This window comes from Corapipo altera, unplaced genomic scaffold, assembly GCF_003945725.1.
Source record: "Corapipo altera isolate COAL_440 unplaced genomic scaffold, ASM394572v1 0, whole genome shotgun sequence".
Lineage (NCBI taxonomy): Eukaryota > Metazoa > Chordata > Aves > Passeriformes > Pipridae > Corapipo > Corapipo altera.
In genome coordinates this window covers 17,330,256-17,352,224 of record NW_020884872.1, presented here as the reverse complement: position 1 = coordinate 17,352,224, position 21,969 = coordinate 17,330,256, and the positions used below count along the sequence as shown (strand labels likewise).

Here is a 21,969-nt window from a genome sequence, read left to right as displayed (position 1 = left end):
GAAGATTAGAAGTGAAGAAGACTGTGCTTTCTGGGAGGAAGGAACCATTCACTCGCTGTTTGCAGACAGAGAAAGCAAGGGCACATGTGGAGAATAAGTCAGAAATTTCCCCAAAGAAGCTCTCTGTCCTACTCATTCCTACCTGTGAAGAAGGGCCAGAGAAAACTCAAGAAATGCAGATGCATTACCAGAAGCCCCAACAGGACAAAATTCTGAGGGGACTACTTAAGCTGTTTCTTTGTAAAACATTTGCTGTGCTGGAGGTCCTGTGAAGTCTGATATTTTTGCCAAACCTAAAGAGGGAAGGATGTCTTGAAGCTCTATAATTTTGGATCAGCAGCTTTTAACCATCCTGTCATGAATTATATATTTATTACCTTTGTGTCTTTTCTTATCAGGTTTGATAAGTTAAAACAAAATTATATATATATATTTGAGACCAAAACTATGTTTTCAGTGGACTTGAGATTTCCCAGGATCACTATAATCTTTGTTTGAAAACTTTGTAGCTTTCATACTTCTGCTAGAAAACTACTCTTACACACTCAATGTTGTTTTTTGACAGACTTCTAGTCAGAAAAAGATATTCCCAATAATAATATTTATTCTTAATTTTGCATAATCATAGAATATTTTAAGTTGAAAGGAACCCATAAGAATCATCAAGATTAACTCCCTGCTCCTTGCAGGACTACCTAAAACTAAACCATGTGACTAAAAGCATTGTCCAGATGCTCTTTGAACTCTGACAGGCTTGGTGCTGTGACTGCTTCCCTGAGGAGCCTGTTCCTGTGCTTGACTGCAATCTCAGTGAAGGACCTTTTTCTAATGTCCAATCTGAACTTCTCCTAACACAGTTTCATGCCATTTCCTGGTGTCCTACTGCTGGTGACCAGAGAGAGGAGATCAGCACCTTTGCCCCTGCTTCCCCCTTGAGGAAGCTCTTAGACCACAATCAGCTTTCTCTTCTCCAAACTGAATAAACCAAGTGACCTCAGCTGCTCTTCCTAGAGCTCCCCTCTAGACCCTTCACCATCTTGTTTGCCCTCCTCTGAGCTTTGATGTCCTTCTTGTATTAAGGTGCCCCAAACTGCACACAGTAATTGAGGTGGAGCTGGAACAGTTCAGTGTAGAGTGGGACAGTCACCTCCTTCGACCAGGTGATGATACTGTGCTTGATTCACCCCAGGACATGGTTAACCCTTTTGACTGCCAGGGCACATTGTTGACTCAATTCAACTTGCCATCAACTCAAACCCCCAAATCTCTTTCCATGATGCTGCTCTTGAGCCTCTCATCCCCCTGCTTGTATCTATTACCAGGGTTATTCTGCACCCTGTCCCAGGTGCAGAATCTGGCACCTGCTTTTGTTAAATTTCGTATGGCTGGTGATTGCCCAGCTCTCTAGTCTATCCCTCTCTCTCTCTAAGGCCTGTCTACTCTCCAGAGAGTTCACAGCTCCTCCTAGTTTAATATAATTGGTAAACTTACTTAATAGACATTTGATTCCTGCATCCAGATAATTTATAAAAACATTCAAGAGCACTGGTCCTACAGCTGAGCCCTGGGGAACCCCACTGGTGACTGATATAACCCTATTTACAGGAACCCTTTAAGCCTAACCTGTAAGCCAATTGCTTACCCAGCGTATTATGGACTTGTCTGGCTGCACACTGGACAATTTATCCAGAAGGCTACTGTGAGAGACAGTATCAAAAGCTTTGCTAAAATCCCAAAAAAGCCACTCATCTACTGGTTTCCCTGATAAGGCAAACTTACCAAACCCAAGTCAACTATTAATGCAGTAAAGCAGGTAGAATTTTGCACTTTGTTCTTTACATACTGAAATGTCTTCAGAGTCCAAACCAACAACAGTGGGAAAGACTCATAAAAAGTGAAGTAAGTCATAAATTAGGGTGATAATGGCAATGATAGCCAAATTATATCTGTCAAGGAGCAGCGTAACCTGGGCTGCTTCATGAGGGAGAGCAAGCCAGGGACCAAAGGCATCTGCAGCACAGATGACGCCAGGGCACTGACCCACAGGATCAGGGCAGGGCTGAGTTGGTGACAGTGATGTGATCCACTGACATTCATGATGAGGTGATGAGCAAAGGCTGGGATGCAACCAGGCATAGAGATAGGGCTGGAGGCAAGGAAGAGAGATCCCAAATCCAACTAGGGTTGATCTAGCAAGCTCAGGCAGTCGGTGAGGACAGTTGGAGGCCAGGCTGGTGGTAGGGCTAACTTTAGCACAGGTTAAAGGTCCATGCAGGAGATCTGGCTGAGCACAGCCTGTGTGTGACACAGCCCAAACCAGGATACTCCTGGGCCAACAGACAGAGGAGGCTTGGCTGAGGGCTTGGGTGAGATTGGTCAGGGCAACAAAGCCTTGCTGAAGCCCCTGGGGACCTGATAATGTCTTCATTTTTCCCTACTACACCTGCTAGTGACCCTGTTTAACAAAAGGCTTTCTTAAACAAACACTCTTGGAAAATGGACCAACATTCAGCTGCAACTAAACATTAGAAAGCAATGTTTTATTTGAACTTTTCTGCAGCAATCATTATTTCTGCAGTAATCAAAGCTAAGTAACAATAATATACGAACAGCAGGTTAAGCCTTTGTCTCCTTAGAGAATCTAAGTAAGGCTTGTCACAGTTTGGTGCTATGGTCTCTCTAGCTGATTAAACAAAGCCTTCATAGCGCAGGTTTTGAAACTTAAAAAAAAGTTCTTGAGATAATTCACTGAAAGGATAATGGATACAATGTTAATTGCAGTATAGCTATATTTACTACAATTACACTAAGAAGAATTATCATTCAAATGAGAAATATAAAGCATGTACAACTACAGAGTCATGACATATTGTGCATATCATGGCCCAAGCAACTGAATAATATTTGACATTTGTCTGCCCATATTTTTATCTCTTTCCCTTTGCTTGTGCTCCTGTTTCATTGTATACCAGGTCTTTCTTTCAGCATCCAGAATGAATCATGAGAGCAGAAAAACACTGATGTAGCTTTGCTTTCTGTAGCAAAATACTACATATCTAGGAACAAGCTGTATGACAATGAATGCCACATCTGAGGAAGTATTGTATTTCTAAATGTTATATATAAGTATGTGTGTGGGAGGTGGCTTTGAAATTTAGACTACTCCAGCAGAACAAAAAAGTCTGAGTAATGCTATTTGCATTCATGCTGTTTAATTTTTTTCTTTTGTCCTTTTTTTTTTATTTATTACCACTGTTTTTACCTACAGGGCAATTAGTACTAAGGGACAGACTTCCATCTTGGTGTGCAAAATTGATTATGTTCTACCCCTGGAACCATTTAAATTAGTTGTGCTGGGGGGCTGAAATAAAATGCTAATAAAACAGGAGAAAATTCTCAAGGCCTCATGTCCTAAGCTAATAACAAGTCCTGTCAAACTAAAACATATCCAAAACTTTTAGTCTAAACAAATACTCCAGTTTTCAGTTTCAGAAAATTGCCATTTGAGCCAAATTGGTTTGGTTGTTTGGATATTTTTAAGCAAAAATTAGGGACCAGCAAGGTTCCTTTCAAAAGGCAAAATCAATGGAATAAATGTCATTAGCATGTGCAACTGCAGTCTGGTGCATACAAAGGTATTAAACATTTTTGCAATAAAAAACCATCGGCCTGGAACAGCTCAGCTTTCTAAGCTGATAACATTTTAGTGAGAAAATAACTTTAATAATCCCCCTGAACATCATATGCATGCACAAATTATTAGATTAGGCTGTCCTACTTATTTGGTTATTACAAGGCTTCTGCAGGAATCGCACCCAAGCCACAGGAAAACACCGATTAAAAAACTTTAAAACCTAAAGATAGCATAATTACCAGAGGGAAATCGGTGATTAAACAATAATATTTAAAATAAATGGCAGTGTTGAAAGTCCTTTCCAAACTGTGTTTTAATAATGTTTGTCTCTGTTAAGCCTTGGAGATAAATAGACAAACCAGTATAAAACGCAGGAACTTCTCTTCCCATTATGAAGCTGTTCACAGCAAGAAGAAGAGCAGAATGAGTCAGGGAACCCTATCGTTTTTATTTTCTGAATTGAACCCCAAGTTAACTTATTTGAATTCTTCTCCCCTATATATCTATTTTCTCCATTTCCTTTCAACAAAATTCAGGAATCTTGCATTCCTTTCTGTGCAGCAGAACAGCTCCCATTTAACCTTGAAAACCCCTTCTCTTCCCAGCCCTGCTTGTGGCCTGCTATACATATTGTGGGAGGTAGAAGAGATGCACTGATATCCTATCAGGCTTGGGAGGGCATTGAAGATATATTTCCCTCTTCCTTGTTGAGTACCAGTACCACAAAGCTTCCAATGGAAAGGTTGGCATGATTTTGTTTTACTATTCCTGCAGATACCGAGGCATTTTTTAAAGACCCAAGGCTATTAGTGTGTGCTTGGTGGACTCTGAATAAACTCCTGTATATTCTCATTGTAGCTCCTGAGTCATGTTTGGACCTAGGCTGGAGCTAGATACCTCCCTGCACATAGAAGGAGAGATTCTGGGCATGAGAAAACATTGAAGTTAAATAATGAAGGACCTACTAAACTCAAGTTATCCCTAGAGTTAAGCAGCAGGTGAATGAGGTCAAAGTGTTTAGGCTTAAGCACTTAGATCTTTTCTGCATCTGTGATCAAAGGGAGAGAGGAAAGAGGATAGAGAGGAAAGATGAAATAAACACTCTCCTCTGGTTAATTGTTATCCCTTTGTACAGCTACTGACTGGAAAACAAAACAGTAAGTACCTGGGAGAACTGGATTGTTAAGGCCAAGAGGGGAACATTGCTTGAGACAAGCTGAAAGAAAGAACATACAGCAAATTACCTTACAGGCCATTGGCCATAATGCAGCCATGAGAATTCACCTACACTGTAGGAGTGGGACATTTTCCTCAGGAATGAGATTGTGAGGTTCTATTCTGGCAATGGAAAATCAGTACCAGTACACCTGCTGCATTGCAACACCAGTGCCAACAGGAGCAGCCTTCCTGAAGATATATTGAGGAGTACTCAAAAAATAACAGCCCTCAGATAAGAATGCAGAGAGCTCCCGAAGAGCTCAGCAGATCTCTGGACACCATCCAGCACAGGAATGACTGCTGCCAAACGTACTGTACAACTCTGAAGATATTCATTAAAGATAACAAGCTTTTGTCTGAGGATGTTGTGTGCACCCCTTCCTCTGTTAAAAGCATATTAATATAAACTGAATGGCAATGATGGATTTTGATGGGATGTGCATGAAAGGGATTTGTTGGAGAATCAGGTCCTGCTTGTGGCTTTTACTGTGCTCTTCTGGAGTTAGTTGGCACATTCTAACAGATGTGGATTTGTTAGAAACAGGAGGCTCTGTAGGCTCTGTTCCTTTGCTCCCCTCCCACCTTAACACTACTTCATGCAGTGTTTGTGCCTATTACATGTTCTGTGTGAGTAGGACTGAATGGATGTGCTGCCCTTCCTCCTTGCTGCCCCCCAATTTTGGACTGTGGCTGTGGCTGCTCTGACACACAAAGCATGTTAAAGCAGAACCCTTTAAATTTTAATTTCCATACTTTAAAGGGGTTTTGTGTAGGAGTTTTCTATGCTTAAGCTTCCTGATGTGCAATCAATCAAAGTCATGGTTGCTGGAATAGCTTTAGATTCTAAGTACCCTTTAGGCAGAGTAAGTGTTGCAAACTTGACAAATATGTTTACAAAATAGACATTGTATTGACAACTTAAGGAACATCTCTCTTGCAGCTGCATATGCTGGAACATCTCCCCTACCTTCCCTCATGCAACTATGAGTATAACCTACACCGAAAAAAAGAAATCTCTTTTAATTTCTCTTCACTACTTTTTACTATGTCCAAAACCAAGTTGACAGTAACAGCAAAGAAGGAATGGATATTATTACTGCACACTTTTTCCCTGTCTATCTCCCGTTCTCCTCCTGATGTGTCTGACAGTGATACAGATGTGCATTTTTTGCACAATTCCATCTGTAGTGTGGTGGTGATGCAGAGACTCCCCAGGAAAATTCTTGTGGATTTAGGCAGTTCTGTGGAACAGTCAGCAATGTGGATCCTTCTCACAACCATGTGGGAAAGATGATCTGAGCTCTGCAACATGGATGGGATAACCAAAAGATTAAGATTTCGTTCAGAGCTCTGCCACTGGCTCCTCCTGAAGACCTGGACAATTTACTTACTATACGTACACCCTAATTTCCCTATTGGTAAAATGGAGGTAAGAATATTTCCTTACATTGCACATACTCATTGAGAAGCAGGTGGATTAGCTTGAGACTCTTCATTAAGATCTTTCAGGAGAAAGAGACAGAGAAATACTGAGACCTTTTTGGGAATCTTTGATTCTACTCTCTGCTAACATGTACTGTTTCACATGGATAGTTCTCTGATTTTTTAATTTGTTTGTTTGATTTTCTATCTCCAACATAACAACAAGTGAATGAATGTCAGTTCATGCGAGAAACATATAGCAGGGTTCACCAGTCAGGCAAGTACTTCCCCACAGCTCAAATAAATAATGATAGAGCAAGTGTAACTGAAATTTCTGACATCTATTAATAACTTATCAAAGAGAAAGATAGCTGTTAATATAATGTGAAGTGTGTCTCTTTGTATTTCTAGCCATGTGTCACTCTCCACAGAAGCTTGATAGTGGGGTCAGAGGTATTAGGAGGTAGGGATTTTTCAAAAGATACATATATTTATGCTGAACATGAATACTGGGTAACACAGCAGCACAATCTGCTCTTCTATAAAGGACTAACAGACTTTTGGTCTAACAGGAGTCAAATCTGTGTAATATGTGCTGATTCTGCTGAGTCATAATGTAAATGGAGTTTGTAATGATCCCATAGTTATAAAAGATGTAGGTGTGCATTTCTACATTTCAGCTAGTAGCAGGAGTAGACCAATGTTGCAAGAATATTTAGTGCTGGAAAGAAAGCTGGAGGTGAACTATTACTACCCTAGACTTACCAGTAAGGTAAATGCCTACAAAATGATTCAAGAAAGATATATGTTCATTCCCAATTATGCAAATAAAATTCCTGGCTTAGGCAGTTCATTAACATCTCCTGAAAGAGTTATAATTTGACCCTGATCATCATGATTTAAAATTCTGACCAATGTGTTTTCTGAGCTTCCTCAGAACTTTCAGAGTTAGAAACAGAGAGAGGGAGAGAGAGACTGGGGGGTGTGGGGGATGTTAACATGACTCACTTCAAAGCTTTGTTCTTCTCTAGCTACTTATGGAACTGACAGGGGGAACGTTATATAGGTTGTTATTTATATATAGGCTGTTTTCTTCTCTTGCGTAGGCTGACTCAGTTTTGCAGCTTCTTTTAAGTTACACGAGTCATCTGAGAATGTCAGAGTTGCCTGAAAGCGAGGAAAGCTGTTCCCTTTCTCTCCCGTCTCTGACATGTGCTGAGACCAACCTGGGGGATTTGGGCTCATGCAGCATCTGTGCCAGGTGCCTCTGCCATCAGAGGGAAAGCAGAACAGGCTCTGGGACACCCAGGCCTGTGACTTTGCAAGAGGAACAATCCCTGGGCTCTACATGGCTGCTCCTTTTCAAGGACATTGTAGGGCAGCTTTAAATTATGCTCTTGGTGAACAAGTTTGCTTTTGCTTCTTGCTTGGAAGCCCTGGGAGTACAGAGAGGAGCATCAGAGGAAATGCCCACAGACTCTGTGTGGGACACATGAAAGGCTGGGCAGTGGTTGAAAGGCCCAGTTTCTTTGTTTTGTGAAACGGTGCCTGTGTCAAGACTTGGTATCAGCCAGAGCTTTGAAGTGGGTGTGCCTTTATCTTCTTCTCATAGTGTGATACCCCAAGAGATTAAAAGTTTTAGCTAAACTTAAAAATTACCCATGTTTCATCAGAATATGAATAAAACAAGAAAGTTAATTTTTTCTTCTTTTTTTTTTTTTTTTTTTTTGATTTTATTTAATAAACAGAGGTCAGAGAAACTTTATAAGACTAAGCAGGAATCCAAAAGTTCATACACAACCCTCCTTCCACGTACTGTGTCCTCAATTCCAGCCATCCCAATGATTTTAAGTGGAAGAAAACTCAGTTTGGTCCTTTCTGGGCTTCCAGAACTCCTCTCTGAAGCATTCTCCTTAGCATAGTTTCTCCAGATCCCATATCATTAAGGCTTTTGAACTTTCTCCATCTGAGCAGGACAAGCAGTTCCCCGAGGGTGAAGAAGTCTCCACTCCTTGTAGGTGGTTCAACTTCACCTATTTACTGTTTTACAGACAGAACAAGTGACACGAACTAGGAACACATACACATACACACAAAGAGAAGTAAAGAAGTAAAGAAATAAAATCAATTATAATGCCATGGTTGCAGAAATGGTATAACCCAATACCTCATATGCAAAAGCCTATACATTTGCAACTAAAAATAAGAGAACTAGGAGTGATTTATTCCCTACTTCCTGCACAGATGAGCAGTCTTCACTGTGAATCTTCAATAAGCAGTGGTGATATCCTCAGTAACTCCCTCTAGGATTGTTAGCTCCCTCCAGGTTTTCTCCAACCTTTTTGTAAGGTTAACATTCGTCTGTCAGTATCATGAAGTCATTCTGCCAGCAAGCTTTTGCTTGCCATGGGGCAGCAGACTTCAACAAGTCTTGACCACGTGGTATCAGACTGACATGAAAACCATTCCCTTTACTTGTGCTGCAATGCTTTGAACCATCAGGGCCCTCAAGCAGCCTTTCTGAGAGGTGCCTGGATGACCCTTCAAATATCTCTCCATCTGCACTCTAGACTGCTTCTGTCACTGGTACCAAGAGTGTTGTGGGCACTGCTAGTGCATAGTGGCTCCTTGGAGGGGCACTGGATGATTTAACTACAGCTGCAGACTGCACAGAACAAATATAGTAACTGTGGCTTGAGAAAGTGGAGAAAGGAGAAAAGAGCAGTTTATAGGAGGAGTAAACATTGGCCTTTAGGCTAAGCAATCAAATAACCCTCAGAAAAGGATTCTTCTGTTATGAAAGCTCAAAGTTAAGCTGAGAAGGGAATATAGGTGTGCCTCAAACACAAGGCTGCGTGGCTAAAAGACTTCTGCACAAACATCTTTCAGTGAGAAGCGATGGTGTTCTTAGTTATTGCTTTTATTATATATTTGCACTAGATTCCTAACTATTGTGACTGAAAATGACTTTACTCAGCCTGGTTGTGTGATGACACTGTTTAGAACAAAGCTCTGAGTGAAAAAGTCCTGGAGACAATTTAACATTACAGTAGCATTCAGAAAGGTCGTTGATTTACAGCTCAGGTGAAAACGAAATTACGTGAAAAACACCAGAGCTGCAAACGAAACCTTAGTAAAAGACTTCTTGGAAGCAAAGGCTCAGAATTTGGGAAGCCTAATTTTTACTGTAAATGAACATGGTTTTCTTTTTTCTCTTGAATTACCAAGGAGACAATTGTGCAGCAGCCCATCATCAGGGTATTACAAATAATCAAAATCTGCATCAGAAAATGAGCATGAAAGGTGACTCTGTCTCTTCTGTGCTTGAGTAGTCTGGTGAGTCCTTGCAGGTGTTCCTGGTGGTTCCACATGAACTCTAAAGGGAGCCTGCAAGGGGGTGTTCCTATGCTGAGTTTTTCTGCTTTGTTGTTTTGGGACTGGTCTTCCACAAAGGGATTGAAAACATAATTCAGTTAACAATGTGAATTGGTCAGATATCTCTGTTTAGAAAGGACATGGAGATCTTGATTATGAAGTACTACCTGACTTTGGAAAAGAGAACAAAAGGATCATTACATTTCCAAGAATGGGAACAGGAAAATCAGGGAAGTAGGTTTGTGCCAGTAGCTTCAAAGTGGCTGTTCAGGTCTGCTTCTACTACAAAGCCTGGTGCACCAGGAGCCCCCAGACCCAGGCATTTTCTTCAAAAGAAGTGGTGCAGGTTGATGTTCTGTAGTTGGTTAGTGGGACCCACAGAGTGGGTCAGGCAGGTGCTTGGTTGGAAGAGTCCATGGAAAAGTATGAATCACTCGGCTTTCTACACTATCCCAAGAGAGGTGACCTTCCACAAAACAGAGGTCTGGGCCTGCAGCCTGTGCTTCACCCCCTGCAGCATTAATCCAGGTCTTGACCCTACAGGCTCGAGCTAATTTGGATGTGTGATAGGTACATTTACTTTAATGTGGAAGCTCTGTCCCTTTAGAATATGGAAACTGATTCAGTTAAATTAAAAAAATAAATCTTTGTATGAGTCTTGCTAAATGCTGCTGTTCTGTCCCCTTCATTTGAATTCCATTTCCTTTCCTTTAACCTGCCTCTTTATCCCATTTTCTTTCTTTCTGTTTATTAATATTCAGACCATCAATTTCTTTCTACGTACATTTTCACCTTTGTCATATTCTATTATTCCCACTGTACATCCTCTTTCAATTCTGCATTTTCTTAAGTGCTTTGCTATACATGAAATGTGACTCACTCACACTTACAATTGGAATTCGACCATGTTTTCCTGCCAGCGCCTGTGTTTTCTTTGATGTCAGCTTTGGGATCTGTTTTTATGAATGTTTTTATTTTTCATTTTAAAACTTTTTTTCCCCCCAAGATAGAAATAGAATAATTTGATGGACTGTATGTGAAGTTGTATTTATTGTACCATTATTGTTAGTTACATATTGCTTAAATTATCCACAAATAAAACATTTTTTCTCCTTACTGTTTGGTCAGATGAAGGAAGCAATTCAGAATCCAGAGCCAGAAGAAGCATTAAGAATGACAAGTGGCTCAGGAATAGTAACTGATCAAGTAATAGTCAAGAAAGAAGCATATGGAGATACTGAGTAATGTAATGAACCATTCCATTCTCAGTTCTTTAGTCTAATGTTAGATTTATTATTGATAAGACAGTTTTCTCTGACCAAAGGATTAATTTGATTTATCCATCTCTAATCCAGAGAGACTGGCAGTCATAAAAATAAACAAATGCCTTTTCCCATCAATTTACATTGCTAAAAGTCCTAAGAAATCCAGAATTTAGGAGTATAATCTTGGGGAAGAATTAGAAAATCAACTCTCTATTCACAAAGAGCATAGACCAAAAGTGAAAGAAAAAAAAATCATATTGCCCTAGGCATCCTTTTCTAATTTTAGGTTTTTGGTTTTTGGTTCAGTGAATTGGATCACTTTTACTGGTTCACTTAGTTTTGACTAGAATAGGAAATACAGTGCAGAGAAGATGTTGTAGAATGTTCTGCGGTCACCTGAGATTTAACACATTTTTTATGCTTTTCAGTGGAGAAATAATACCTAAATATGTATATATAGGTGTAAATGTTCTTGGTATTGCTCATGGTAGCTACGATGCCATATGTCAGTTCTTTGATTCTTACCTGCTTTACTTGAAAGGAAGAGATTTGTTTCTACAAAAATAAAATTCTAACTTGTTATTTGATAACAGTCATGCACTGAGTCAGTTAACTCTTCAAAGGTCAAAGAATAATGCAATTTAGTGCAATTCTTCCTAACCGGGTGGCAGAGGTAATAACTGAACCTGGCATGGCTGTGGCTGAGCTGAATGAAGATTAATTTTTACCTGAGGTCTCTAAAGGACTTTTGGATCTGCAAACAAAGAGGGTTTCCTGAAGCTGAGTTAAAAAACCAAAGCAAAACAAAACAAAACAAACAAAACCCCATAAAAACGAACAAACAACCCCCCCCAAAAAAAATAAAACAAACAAGCACAAAACACATCCAAAAAAAACCAAAACAAAAAAAAATTTAAAAAAAACCCAAAACACACACACACACACAAAAAACCAAACCAAACAAAATACTCAGAAAAGTGTAATCACGGCAGAAAAGCTGGCATTATAGAAGTAGACACTCTGGCTGTGGTCAGGTAAATACTGCATTGGATTCTTGTTTCAAATGAATCTTAAATATAAATATTTATTGGTAAGTATCAGCATTTGGCTCTGTTTATGAATTTAATGATATTGTTCCAAGATCCTGCCAGTGGTTCTTGCTGGGAAACGGGCTTTCTTTCTCAGGTTTTTCTCCCTGGTGATTGTCTTTATCCAAGCCCTCATCCACTGAAGAATTTACCACTTAGAGTACATGAATTCAAGTGGGCATTTAATGGCATTAAAGAAATATTATCTGTTAATTTCACTGGGAAGGAAGAACCAGAATCTTCTGTTGTAAATGAGACCCAAGACTGACATTTTCATCTATCTGCAAAGACTGACAATATGTGTATTTACCCATGCTTTAACGCAGCCACATATAATTCTCAATTTGCACTGAGCTCAGTTGGATGTGGGGGTGTTTCTGTGTGATAAATGTCTTTCAATTACTTAGCAATAAGAAGCTGCTTCCTTGTAGCAGAGACATCAATCCTTATTTGTCACCTTTGTAAACTGATCACCATGGCTCCACCAATCTGTTGATTACTTTCTTTGGTTCATATACAAGAAATGTCACAATTACTGGTATTATTTATTTTATTTCTGCCAATGTGAGCTTGTTTTTCTGCCTTGCTTTATTCACAAGCCAGATCTGAAGGATTAATTGGTAGGACACTGAGACACTATAGTAACATCTGGGGGCTGTGTGTGCACAGAGAGCCATAGGGTTTTTGTGGGGACAGGAGTATTTCTTCTCCCTTTGACTGTAAAGAGCTTTATTAGAAGTCTGGTTGTTTTTGGAGGAGAAAAAAAGAAGAATCAAATGGTTGTAGGTTCTTATTCAAGACCAATTTCTTGAAGACAGAAGACAAATCATGAGACCGAGGAAAAGAGCAGAGATGTGCAGAATACTGGTAGGGAGAAGGCAATGTTTGGTGTTGCAGGTTTATTTCTGAAACAGCTCAAGCACAGACTGTGGGTCTTGCTGGCTTCTGTGAAATCTGACAAAACAATACCACCTCTGCCTATTACATTGGGGTAGGGTTTGCTACCTCTCAGTCTGCAACACAACAGAGGAGCACGTATTTGTTGGCCGGCTAAGCCAGAGAGCAGAGAGAAGCAATCAGGCTGGAGAGTTACAAGAACCACAAATTCCTATTTACACATAGTGCAAGGATGTGGCTGAGCAAGTAGAAATGGTGGTGTCCCCAGTGCGTTCCTGCCCAGTGATTTTCAGGCTCAGGGCAATGTGAAAAGTTAGCAGTGCATGCCAAAGCCCTAATAAATGATGAACAGAGGAGTTCGCACCTTTTTGCCTCTTTTTTCTTTTTTTTTATAGTTTTGATCTGTTTTCACAGGGCTTGAAAAGAGACAATCAGATAGAAATAACTAGTCTATCTTGCACCCTGATGAGGACCTGCTCAATCTTAGTTCTGATCTTTGTTTACAAGGCATAAACTCAACACAGTTCTTGTGCAGGGCCACCAGAACCTTCAATTTTCAAATAATTCAGTATTTCCCTTCTGTATCTTATTAACTATTTCTGCAGTGGTCTGAGCTAGACTTGAACTCCCGGCCTAGATATGAGTCATTTCCACATTGCTGTCATCCTAGCGAGAAGTGATACAACACATAGTTGACTATTGGTGAGCAAAAGTGAGCTTTTGACCCTGGTTACAATTTCAATTAGTGTTACTTTATGCTCAGTAGCAGAGTTCAGCCTGTCCCTGTGTTATCAATGCATAACAAAATCCCACAGGTTGCTCCTAGGCTGAGCACCAGCACCATTATCTGTCCAAAGCAAAGCCCTTGTTTTCTCAGCTGTAACCTGCTTGATTAGAAAAACTCCATTAAGCTATCACTCAGAATTTTATTTTATTTTTTATGTCTAAAAAATACTATTTTTAAGGAATTTGAGGGCTTTTGAATCACAGAATCACAGAATGGGTAAGGTTGGAAGGGTCATCTGGTCCAGCCTCCCTGCTCAAGCAGGATGAAGTGGAAATAGTACATCCTGTCTTAAATTTCCTATATAGAATGGATGAATTGCCAGGAATGGGAAACAAAAGGCAACTATGATTGCAAAAAATGACACATGATGAATATGCCAGTACTTCATACGGACTTGGGAAAAAAAACCCAAGCAGTTTTAGCTTCACCAGTCTGCTAATTGATTTTGTATTTATGGTATTGCATTTTGCAAATGTGGAAATATACCATTTGAGAAGAAAGATTAAAATGTGTGAATAGACACTGCCCATGCTAAAAATAAATTTTTTATTGCCTTTCTAAATTGATTTTACTTTACCTGGAAGATAAGTTTTCCTCCTTTTTTTTGTAATGTGTCATATAGAATATAGTTATATAATTTAAAGAAATATCAGTGTCTGGTGTGCAGTTACTCCTCTGTCCTCCCTTACCACATCCTACAGGATGTACCTTAACACAGTCCTGTGTCATCTGATTCAGGTGTTAGCCATGTGCTGCATTGGTTCACAATGTGTTGGATAATGCCTGCAGTTTCTTGGGGGCCAGCCCCACTCCGAAAGCAGGGCGCATTTTACTTGCTTTTCTTCAGTGGGAGTAGGGTTGAACTGGCACAACGGTAGCTGTGACCACTCACAAACAGGTCCTATATCTGCAGCATCTTGGGTTGGCACAACAAAAATAGCTATTAACCCTATCAGTGAGTTTTGTTGCATGCCTGTGATCACCCCTTCTGGCCCCTTCCCAGAGTGCTTTCTGAGCATCTTGGTAAATATCTTAACCCCCTGATCTTCTTCAAAGACTTGGAGAAAATTTCCCTTCATCTTTGAAGGAAAAACAAATCATAAATGTTTCCCATACTTTTCCTGACTTGAATGCAGTCAGCATTTAGTTCTGCATCAGCAGTGAGTGGGAGGTTTAGCATCTCATGACTTGGCAGAACTAACTATAGAAATAGAGCAAAAAATGTTGGATGAATAGTTTATTCACTAAAAAAAGAGGCAATTTTTGGTGGCTGGAGCAACCTAACCCTGCTGAGTTAGGTGGATACTTTCAGATGGAATCTGAATTATAGAGGGAGGGTGGTTGAGTTCGTTTCAGCATTTTTAAATTAAATATTTCTTGCTTGTTTCTTGTTTTGTTTTGAAAATTACCCACATTTCATTTAAAAATAGAAGACGAAGCAGATGTTTCTGGAAAAAAAAAAAAGGAAAAAAAGAAATAGAAAAAAAGAGTTGAACAAAATATTTTGTTCAATTAAAAATAGAGTAATTTTATTAGAATAACTGGAAAAAGTGTGTTTCACATTCACCAAAAGTTGTTATTTTTTCATTCATCTGACAGGCAAACCAAATCTGTTATATCAGCATCTCGAACAGGCATTTTTTCTGAGGGTAGTCACTTGGTTCCCAAGTAGGGCATTTTGGGCTTGATTTTAACCCTGTTGCACCTAAAAAGGAAAGAAGGTCACCAGCCAAGTTGGTCATCTTCCCAAACTGTCCAGCAATCCAGTGAGTGAGCTGATGAACAGTGCCTAAAATGTCCACAGGACTCATTCACCAATGGCACATCTCCTGCCAAAATCTGCCCCATACTACGAGCACTTATTTTCCAGTAACAGAATAGTAGCTCTGATAGCTTAACCTTTTTCATTGTAAAATAAATTATGGAAAAAATGTAACATCAAGATCCTGAAGCGGCAAGCAAACATTTACCACAGTCATGAAAGACAAAAGTTTTCAGTCTCATTGCCTCCTCTGCAGAAGTATCCCACTTGGAGAACAGGTCCCAGAGCCAGATGTGAGCAACAGCTGCTTTACTTGTCCTCTCCTCAACACATGATGAAGTTTTCTCTACCATGTGATCAATCCCATTAATTTTAAACTTGGTGGAATCTAAAACACTTTCTCTTTTATCCCATATTGTCCACTAAGTTAAAAAGTTTTGTTGACCTGACCAATCAAGGTATTGCACATTAAAGATGACCCTTTAAAATTGCACAGTATGAAGGATAATTTTCTGGAAAATGTTGCAACAGGAGAATAATACAAAGTGAGGGTTTAGGACTGGGGAAGAAATTTGCATTTTCTGGTGTGAATTTGGTGTAGACATATGATATTTCATGGAGTGAAACACTTGAGTGAAAAAGATCCAGAATAAGAGTGGAACAAAAAGAAAATACTTCTGTTGTAATACCAACCGACAGCATGTTCTTCATTCAGAAACTTCCCTGCCTGTAAATTGTGATGAAACCAGAATTGGTGCTTTCAGCTTCAGCTATATAAATTTGCCTAGAATGTTGTTTGGGACTTTGTGTCACGAGTCAAAGATATTTTTTCGTGTGATTCTATCAACCAAAATAAGTAAATGTATGTTTTTAAACACAAACTGAATACCTTTCACTGCATATTGAAGTTACTTTCACAATGCAGAACTCTGGGAGAAGACAGATGTGTCTTTATTTTCATTTTATATTCATTCACAGAATCAGTGAGTTAAAGCAGTTGTCTGGGGTCTCATGAGGCTAGCATTGTAGCAGAAACAGAGCTCACATTTGGGTTGATTCACAAATGTCAACAAATGACAGCTGCTCAGCTGCAGGACCCATGACCATGTTTTCCCCTGGCTTCTCTCCGCCAAACCCTGCTTCATTCTGGTGCTGACACATGGCAGCACACTGAAAGGTGCCCAGAAGCTGTGAGAGAGTCACAGTGCTAAAATAAAAAGAACTTCAAAAGTCGAAGGTTTAATCCTTGCAACAAACACTGCTATCCTCCTTGTACTTTCATTTCCAGGAACTTCACTGAGATAATTGATGCTGCAGCAGTGCTTTACAGAGAACAAACTGGTGGTTTTTTGTACATAGTGGGTATGGCCAAGTAACAGATGAGGAAAATTATGAAGGGAAAGGAGGTGCTTTGTCACATTTACTATACTTAGCCTTACTATACTTGGCTCTTGATGCAGACAGCTCTAATTCTGAAAAAGCTCCCTCATTAGCTGGCCCTAAAATATTTACAAAGCATCTGAATAATTAATATAATTTATGGGTTTATTGGTGGGAGCCATTAAATCCCCTCCTCTAAAACAGCATTAAGGAGGAAGCTCTGCAACATGCAGTAAAAAATGGAGCAACTATTTAAAGAAAGAAAAGGGCAAGAAAATCTTATCATTCTTTCTGAACATGATAACCCTGAATGAGGCAGAGTTTCCAAATATCCACTTCTGATAGTATTGAAAAGTAAATGTGGCCAGTGTGCTGTTGGAGTTACAGACTTTTCAGAGGAACTGAAGATGTTTTACAAGATCTACCTTTGAAAAAAAAAATCACTAATTTTTCATATTATACACGGTAGCTTGATAATGTCAGCTTTGAATTTGTAGTGTTACTGCATCCTGTCCTGCAAGTGAAATTATGAGAAAGGTGGCAAATGCTCTGGTAACAGTCTCTCTTACATAGGCTCCTGTGGGGTAATTTCTGTTATTCTTCTCTGTTCTGCTTAGGATTACATCAAGATACTGGCTAACAGAAGTGATTCATAAGCTTTATGTAACCAAAGTTTGCATATGTCAAGCAGACATATATACCTGAAAGAGCCATCCAAAACTCCAGCCTTGGTCAAAAAATGGGAGACTGGCATTTTTAGGGTACAGTTTGTTTGACTAGAGTATAGATATTTGCATTCCACTTGGTATAATTTTGTCCTAAAATTGTTTGTTTCTTAGCATTAATTAAAATGAAACTCACCATGTGCATAACATGTTTTAAGTTAGGTGAAAAAAAAACTCAAAAAAAAAATCAATCTGTACTGTTCTACATGTATACAGTAGAGACTACAGAGCATGGTAGTTAAGGAAGCTGGAGATGCACTACTGTTTGATGAGTCCTTAGCAAAGCAGATGATGTAAGTTGAGCAAACTTTTAGGTGAGCAAACATACAACTTTTCATGCCATACTATGATCTGGGGAAAAACCCATGGGTGAAAACATTGTTTTTTAGTTTGGTGGAAGAACTTTCCCAAAGCAATGGATGTGTCTGTGATATCATGATGTACTCAGTTTTGCAGACTGCAGCTTCCATGAGCATGTCAGAAAATTGCATAGGTTTTTAGGCTCTTAGCAGCATAATTCTGTACATATTGGACATTCACAGGTAAACTACATAAACTGATTTGAAAACAAAGGTGTCAGCTTTTACTCATCGCAGCACTTTACCATTTATTCATTTTTAATGCGGTGTTGGAAGCAATTGTTTTCTGTTTTCTCATTTAAGGCTGTGCCATGGTGTGGCACTGGCTAAACAACAGAACAAGCCTTGTATCTGCCAAGAAAATCATGATTCTCTGATTCCAGCCCAGTAGGCTGGAGTTAAAATAATCCAGCTGCCTCAGCAACTGTGTGGATGCCATTTGTGGTAGCACTGTGTAAGTGCTTGGAAGGCTAACTCAGGGCTTCCTTTATTATTTTACTTCCCTGCTCTAAGCCCACCAGGACAGGATTTCCACAGTCAAAAATGCTGATTCTTGTGACTTCAGCTCACTGCATTGTGCTGTCTCTGGCAACACAGCCCAGCTGTTTATGCATGTCTAATACATCTCCTAAGGGCATTTGTAAAGGAAAAATAACTGGCTCTTCAAGGAAGGTAGCAAACAATCTTAACTCAGCTGCATTTTACACAAATTACAGTGACTTGATTCCCGCTGTGCCTCAGCCTGTGGCACAGAGTGTCTGGGACATTGTTGAGTTTTCACTGGGCTTCACAGCTGCTCAGTAAAGATGTAACTTGTAAAATTTTTTTGTGTGTGGGAGAGAGGAATGTGTACCTGCTGTGTATCTAATTGAAAGGCACAGATTCACAGTGTCACCTCAGTCTGCTACATCTCAGCCTATGCATGTTGTACTGTGAGAGCACACATATTACAGTGTGGAGCTGCACTATGGCTGCTGAAAGGTACCTTCCATGTGATGAAGGCTAAATAAAAGGGCTTGGCTCCTCTAAAATGTGTTCAGGATCTGCAGGATGGAGCTCTGTATCCTTTCTGTCATGCTTTAAATGCCAGTTCCTCTGCTCATATTGCTTTCTGAAGCACGTAGTGCAGTATATTCCATTTGACATTAACAAGAGATGTTCTACAGACTTTGAAAAATGATGCAATTCCAGCACATGGCAAATAGGAGCAAAACCCACTGATCAGGTGTACTTCCTTGCATCATGAAATGGTTGCCCATCTATAAGAACAAATTTGTTTTGAGTAGTGCATGCAAAGGGCAGAGATGGAGTTTTCCAAGATTGGGTTTCCTAAATATGAGTATGCACAATACATCCTTTTCTGCTCCCTTTTCAGACCACCATATGTTTTAACTGCACTGAAATGTTTGACCTGCAGGATATTATTCAGATGTTAAATATATTTGATTATAATTTTTCAGGGTTAAGGTATGATCCATTTTGCTTGTTTTGATTCAGCTGTATGGGGTTTCCATGGGTCTCTGTCAAACTGACATGACCTTGGGTATCTGAGACATCTCTAGGGGACTAGTTACTATGACATACTGAAGATTTGTGCTCTGCTGAACTAGCAAATGAACACTAGGTACCTAATATGGCAGTTTGTGATGCTATTATTTAGACAACTGAATAAATCTCCATATGTCTATGCGTACAAAGGTGTTCTAAGCTCCTCTTTACAGTCATGAAGAAGAAAATCTATTTGAGCATTATTAATTTCATTGTAGAGAAGACATGTAAAACAGTTCAAATGCATTGCATCCTAAAAATGCCCATTATTCTTCATTCCTTGATTTATTTATATCAAATTACTTTATGCAACTAGCTCACATGTACATTGTAGACATTGAAAGACGATTTTAATTCCACCCTGGATGTAATACCTGATAAACAACAGAGACAACCTGCTGTTGCCTAATCATAAGATCTCTGCTTAAAAACTACAAGACTACAAAGAAATGCAAAGATCAAATACACCTATGGAGATTATACCTTTGATATGCATAGTGTGTAGCTCATTAATTTGCTACTGTTTGGCCCAGTGTGGGTAATATGATAAAAATCTTGTGACATTGCAGAGCTGTAATATATCTGATTTTATTCTGGACCAGTCAATTCAAATCAGAATAGACTTTTACTAGAACAGAGGCAGCTGTTGTTTGGGTATTTTTAGTAGATAATATCTATAAAGATTTATTTTTCCTATAGAGTTTTTGGATAAAGGTCAAGAAACTAGGATTAAGTATTTAATTGGTAAAGTCCTATCAGCCCATAAGACAGAATATCCTGAGATTACTCTGAGGTTGTAGATACCAAATGCAGCTAATTAATCAATATGGTAATAGATTCATAAAAAATTAAAAAGGTGAAACCTATAAACTTTCTACAATTGTTTTTCAATAGATATTTTATCACATCCTGTATTTGTATTCCTTCTTCCAAACTTTGACTGGGAGCATAAGAGTGCTTTTGCTTTGTTAGAGCAATCCTGATTCTTTTCCTAATGTCAGTAGCTCATAATTTGTGTATTCTTTGTGAACATGCATTTTCATTATAAATTGGATTATTTATTTGCTGTGCGAAAATGTTTTTATTTTTTTCACTTCAATGTCTTCAGCTTATGAAGTTCGAGATTAAACATGCTGTGTTCTGCTTCTTTCTAGGTCTCTTATGTAAAAGCTATTGACATTTGGATGGCTGTGTGTCTTCTCTTTGTCTTTGCTGCTTTGCTGGAATATGCAGCAGTCAACTTTGTTTCACGGCAGCACAAAGAGTTTCTGAGGCTTCGAAGAAGGCAAAGGAGACAAAATAAGGTAAAGCTGCTCTTTACCTGGGGTGACTGAGTCTGCCCTGACAGCACGCTCACGTGCAGTTGATTTCTCGCCTCAGTTCTTCTTGCCCTTGCAGGAGACTCTCATTCTAAAGTTACCTTCTGAGTGATTTCCTCCTTGATAAAGAGCTGATGACTGGCGGTTGGGTTTCTTTGCAGTTTGTGAAGTTATCAATAAATGTCAATAGATTGGTCACTGATTCAAAGAATTTTCTTCTCTTTGTGCAAAAGCTGGACTATTACAAATACTGTGCTACTACGTGGCACCCACTACTGTGCTACTATGTGGCACCAGTGGATAAAGAACTGTTGGGCACAGTGACAGGTAGAGGAACGATATTATCCAGATGTGCTGGCATCAGAACATGCCTGAGACCTATCTCTTCCAGAGTTACCCCAGCTAGTTACAATAAAATGGCAGGTTCCTTAGGGTGGCCCATTGCAGTGGTTGGCAGTTCTGCCCTCACTTTTAAACCACCGGCAACTCATGTCTTTCCCAGCTGAAAGCGGGGATCATGGACATTTTAAATAATGAGAAGGATTAGGAGAATTTCCCCTTGATATTCTACCATGTTACAGTTTATTACTAATATAAACTTCAAATTTTTAACAAAAGGCTATTTACGTGTCATTATCACATCATTTTATGCCAATGACTGAAATGTAGACAAGAAAATTGTTTGTAAAGTAGATGTCAGTCTAGAAATAATTTTAGGAAGTCTATCCATCTTTCCTGTTCTTATTTTTCTTCAGTAAATGAAGACAAGAGCAGACATTAAATTGAATTTTAGTCCAGTTATGATTATTCCTACATCTAGTGAATGTGGGAACTATAAAGACTTCATCCTTCCTGTATCTGTCTCACTGGTTTTCAGCATCAGCAGAAACATTTAGGTTTACACTATACATATACATTTGCTGGGTGATATAAATATTGGCTTGAGTTGCACAAACGCTTCAAGCCACAGATAATGGCTTCCTTTATAAGAGGGATGACAACAATGGCACAGGGCATTTGTGTTTTGACAGGTCTGTCTAATAAATGTTCTGTAGCTAATGTAATATTTGATGGATGCTCTGGGAAGCAATCCAGTACTGTTCTCTGGTTTAATATTATTGTCAGGTGAATTGAGATTCCAGTGAAGATTAGATTACAGGAGAGAACAGAGTTGCTTGCCTGTCTGAAGG

General features: G+C 39.3%; 1 protein-coding gene and 1 long non-coding RNA gene across 10 annotated transcripts in view; one reads left to right on the top strand and one right to left on the bottom strand.

Moving 5' to 3' along the window:
• The window catches only part of GLRA2 (glycine receptor alpha 2), a 130,054-nt gene that overhangs the window by 81,019 nt on the left and 27,066 nt on the right, over window positions 1-21,969 (top strand). For all 9 annotated transcript variants that reach the window (XM_027638499.1, XM_027638526.1, XM_027638470.1 and 6 more), the window contains one exon: window positions 20,615-20,764. In XM_027638499.1, coding sequence (XP_027494300.1) covers window positions 20,615-20,764 — 150 coding nt within the window. The remainder of the gene's footprint in view (window positions 1-20,614; window positions 20,765-21,969) is intronic.
• LOC113944890 overlaps window positions 8,083-21,969 on the bottom strand; it is a 71,796-nt gene continuing 57,909 nt past the window's right edge. The window contains exon 3 of the long non-coding RNA XR_003526871.1: window positions 8,083-8,344. This is a non-coding gene — a long non-coding RNA (uncharacterized LOC113944890). The remainder of the gene's footprint in view (window positions 8,345-21,969) is intronic.